Below are 4,712 nucleotides of genomic sequence, written 5' to 3'. Positions count from 1 at the left end.
CCGGCATGACTAACCGTCGTTGCGGGCGAACAATGTGCGCTAGGAGGCATCGGATGTCCGGACGGTCCATTACCCAATGGGCGAGATAGACGGGATGATTTATTACTTTCCATGATGCCCTCAAGACTTGTATACTGGAGAAGGGGAGCGAACCAGTGCAACCTATACTGCTCGCAATTCCATTCCCAAACTAGAGCAGTACAGATCAATCGCGTCCATTAGATTTGACGGATGGACGGACGATATTTTATGCAGGATACTATAAAAGAGCTCATCTATTAAGCCAAACCTCCACAGAGGTCTCTCGTTTTATTATTGTATATAAAGCACACAACTTCACACTGGCAATACTTATTCACTGTAAGGTAAGCAAGCACATGCACATGCACATGCACATGCAGTACACGGACGGATACAACAAGTCCACACGGTGACGATCTGAGCGACGGAGGGTCAAGCCCATTGGATGGCGTAGCTGCTGTAATTTGTCCGCTTGTCCTCGTAACGTTCCCAGACCATGACCCCGCCATAGTTGGCCGCCTTCTGCACCACCTGTATGACGCCGTAGTAGAGGTTCTTTGGATGAACGTAACCGACCTTCTGCTCTGACGCCGGCAGCCCGAGGTAGATCTGCGCCGACGGATACGCCGCCGTCCACTTGTCCCACTGCCTCTGCCAGTTGGCGGCGCAGTCGGCGTCGTCGTAGAACCTGACAAAGATGCGGCCGACGAGCCCCGTGGCGAGCGCCCGCTCCACGTGCCGGTCCGGGTAGCCGCACCGCGGCGTGGCCGTGAGCTGCACCGGCGTCCTGCCGCGGAAGTCCTCGTTGAAGTTCCAGAGCCGCTTGGCCAGCTCGTCGTAGTTGTCCGGCGCGCCGTTCTCGATGAAGAAGTCGATGCCGTCGACGAAGGCGTCGCCGAACGGGCGGTAGACGCCCTTGCTGGTGCCGAGCATGTAGGCGTTCCACAGGTAGTAGGCAACGTCCGCCGCGGAGTGGGCGGTCGGCAGGGAGTACTGTTTGCCGAAGCCCCCGATGGAGAGGAAGACGAGGATGTTCTTGGACTGGCAGTGCTTGATGTCGGCGCCGACGGCGGAGACGTCGTGGCCGGACAGGTCGAGGTGGTAGTAGCCGCGGCCGAAGACGTCGAGGAAGGAAATGATGGCTATGGTGTACGTGCCAGTGTCGCAGGCCTCGCGGAGGGACCCCTCGTTCTTGTTCCTACCCCAGAACACGGCCACCTGGCCTGTCTTCCCCGTGGCCGCGGCCGGGACGGCAAGGAAGGTTGCGGAGCAGAGGATAGTCACGAGGAGTAGGAAGGAGGCTGGCCGACCGCGTACGAGCGCCATTGTTAGATCGATGAGTTTTCTTGTTGGTGTGAAAAAATAGCTTAGTCCATCGTACTATATATACAGGGGGTGGAGTGGAAGATGTGGAATCGAAGCACTAAAAAGCATCTTTAACAATCACGTTATATAAGTCACGCGTTGAAAAAAATCAATTTTTGAAGGCGTAGCATCACTTCGGGCGCTCCAGCAAGTGGTGGAAAAACCACGCGCGGGACATAAGATGTTTAGCGCGGGGGACGAAACGGCATCGTGTGCCGTTTATTTCGTATGCCCGCTCCCACGCGCTGCACACTCGAACGTCCGCACCGCACCTTCTCCTACCTCCCGCTTTCGCTCCGCCCGCGCCCCGCCCGCCTCGCCGTCGGCGGATTCGCCTGATGGTCGGCCGCGCCGACATCACCCTCACCCCTCCGTACGCGCGCAACCTTGCCACCGTCGCCGTCGGCGCAAACTCTAGCACGAGGAGATGTAGCTTCGCCTCCGTCGGTGCTCCTACAACCACAGGTCTCAAAGGAAGAGGAGGACGAATATGAAGGGATGAGGCATGATTGTTGATGTGCCATTTGTTTGTGTGAATTTTTATGTCATGAACTAGGTTGGGTGATTCTGAACTTGGTTGGATGATGAGATGTGACGTGTCATGTCTTCGAACTTTTTATGTCATGATGAACTTGGTTGCGTGATTAAAACTATGCTATGCCTTATGTTTGAGATGTTTGAAATATCACCAAATTACCAAAAAAAATGAAATGTTGCAAGCGTCGGCTGCTCGGGCGCGCTGTAGTTTAGCGCGCCTGCCGGAGCGGCTCGCGCGTGCTATATTTTGCAGCGGCCGCTGGAACCAACCGCTGGAAAATTCGTTTAGCGTGTGCGGCTGTAAGAGCATCTCCAACACGCGCTATCTTAACTGCATCGCACGCTGGAAAAAAACTTTTTGTATGCGCGCGGATCCGAAACGGACGCTCCAACAGCAACGTAATAATCGTGCGCACGATAAACTTTGTTCAACGCGTGAAGAAAAACGGCATGGCGCACGGTGTATTTGTTGCGCCCGTTCCCGCATGCTGAATAGCGATGATTTGCGCGTGACTTCATCAACCGCTCCATGCGTTGCCACCGCCGCCCGCAACATTCCTCATTTGCTCCGGTAACCTGTCCGCGCTTTCTCCGCCTATTCCCGCGTGATGATGCTGCTTCCTTCACCTCCTCTTCTCGCCGCCGCCCCTTGAGCACACCATTCTTCTGACGAACAGTGCTCGACAGCCGTTTGCAGCTCAGCGCCCATAATGTGTTTGTCAAACGCTTGCAAGTATGTATTGCTTCAACTTTATATTTTGTAGATGAATTTGGTGCATGTTATTTGTAGTTTTAAACTAGTTTAAATTCAATATTGTAGGTGAGTTCGTCCTACGATTCTTTTGACGAAATATTTGATATTCAAGAGGAGGAGGACCTCGCAATAATCCTAGCTATGCACGTTCATAAAAAAGCCGAAGCATGGTGGTTCGGTTATGGGTCGTAAAAAATTATGAAGAGATAAGATTGATGCCCACAACAGATTGACGAGGAACTATTTTGCGGAGGATGCCACATACCCCGAATACTACTTTTGGTGCCGTTTCAGGATGAGCATCGAGTTGTTCAAACGCATTGCACGGAAACTGGTGAGCCATGATCGGTTTTTTCAGCAAAGAATGAATGACGTCGAAGAACTCGGGCATAGCACATCTCATAAGGTGACCGCCGCTTTGCGTATGTTGCCATACGGTATTTCGGAGGATCTCATTGATGACCACTTGGCCATATGTGAGAGTCAAGCCATCATGTGTGTCAAGCGCTTCGCGGTCGGAATTGTGCAAGTGTTTGGTCCGGAATATTTGAGAGCTCCCGATGCTGAAGATACCGTAAGGATTTTGGAAATGAACAAAGCTCGCGGGTTCTCAAGTATGCTTGGCTCAATATTTTGCATGCATTGAAGTTGGAAGAACTGTCCTAAGGCATGACATGAACAAATTCCACGGTCAGAAAAAGGGTTCCACTATAATCCTTGAAGCAGTGCCCGATCAGAAGACTTGGATTTGACATGCTTTTTTTGAAATGCATGGATCTTTGAATGACACCAACATTCTTAATCGGTCACCACTCATGAATAAAGTTATAAATGATGAAATTACGCCGGTGGAGTTTATAGCAAATGGCCATACATACAACTATGACTACTATCTTGCGGATGACATCTACCCAAGGTGGCAAACATTTGTGAAGCCGTTAACGATATCGTAAGGTAAGAAAAAACTTGATTTCCGCAATGCTCAGGCAGCGGCTAGGAACGATATGGAGACGGCTTTTGAGATTTTGCAAGCCCAAGTTGCTACTGTGAGAGGACCGCCTAGATTTTGGGATCAAAAGATCTTTTGGTACATCATGAACGCTTGTGTGATCATGCATAACATGATCATCGACAATGAGTGTGGGCAAGATTTAGACTATTCTTAGTATGAGTTATTGGGACATCCCGTGCGAGTGCGAAGATGATGCAAGGATGGTCTGATTTATTTTTATTGCCCCATATCATGTCATTCGACGTGCTGAAACACGTGATGATCTTTAAAAGAATCTAATCTAGAAGCGGTAGGCATGACATGAACGGCAAAATTAGTTTGATATTGTATATTCAATGTTGTATTGTTGAACTATTTGTTGTATTGAAAAATAAATTGTTTGTTTGAGTTGTAATAATAATAGTACTATTTATTATTTATTTATTTATTTTGTTTTTGATCTTCTTGGTTCTATTTTGAGTAAGAGATACGTTGTTTATGTTGTGCACTATAAATTTAACGCGTCTGTTAAAGCTATAGCCTCGTGTCATATTTTGCAGCATTTATTGAAACAAACATCTTGCCGCATGTTAAAAAAACCTATTTTAATATTGTAAAAATAGTTTAGCGGGTCGCACAATTGTGGGTTCGTTAAAGATCCTCTAACTAGTAGTAGTAGCTAGCTATAGTTGACAAATGGCACCGCGCAAGTAAGTCGTTCAATCCTTATCTGGGTTTTGGTCACATCGAACATGTGCGCCGCGCTCAGGAGCTCTGACTCTACTCCATGGACAGATAGTCAGATAACATATCATGGAGGACAGCTTGCATAAGACGAAGTACGAATAATCCATTTGATTTTGCTGGTAAGACGTCCGAATATTTATTGTGGAAAAGGATCGATGTCAAAGGATCTGGACTACGGGAGGAGGTTCAGGACGAATTTTAGGTTCAGGCCTGTCGGTTGTGGTGTGGGCACATGCTAGCTAGCAATAATCCACACAGTTCAGCAAGCCTATCCTTTTTTTTGGAGGGGCGGTGGTT

At 48.9% G+C, this 4,712-nt stretch overlaps 1 protein-coding gene across 1 annotated transcript; it reads right to left on the bottom strand.

Annotated features, from left to right (window-relative positions):
* Window positions 1-278: 278 nt before the first annotated feature.
* LOC123425801 (xylanase inhibitor protein 1-like) lies at window positions 279-1,438 on the bottom strand. Its single transcript, XM_045109539.1, has one exon. It carries the CDS (start codon window positions 1,345-1,347, stop codon window positions 454-456), a length of 894 nt encoding a protein of 297 aa, XP_044965474.1. The 5' UTR covers window positions 1,348-1,438; the 3' UTR covers window positions 279-453.
* Between the last annotated feature and the right edge of the window lie 3,274 nt (window positions 1,439-4,712).

This window comes from Hordeum vulgare, chromosome 2H (genome assembly GCF_904849725.1).
Source record: "Hordeum vulgare subsp. vulgare chromosome 2H, MorexV3_pseudomolecules_assembly, whole genome shotgun sequence".
Taxonomy (NCBI): Eukaryota; Viridiplantae; Streptophyta; class Magnoliopsida; order Poales; family Poaceae; genus Hordeum; species Hordeum vulgare.
Note: the sequence above shows the minus strand (reverse complement) of the source record. Positions and strands in the feature narration are given on the sequence as shown.

Bases quoted from the DNA above. Each gene is read 5' to 3' on its own strand.
- LOC123425801 (XM_045109539.1), bottom strand. From the start codon at position 1,347: ATGGCGCTCGTACGCGGTCGGCCAGCCTCCTTCCTACTCCTCGTGACT.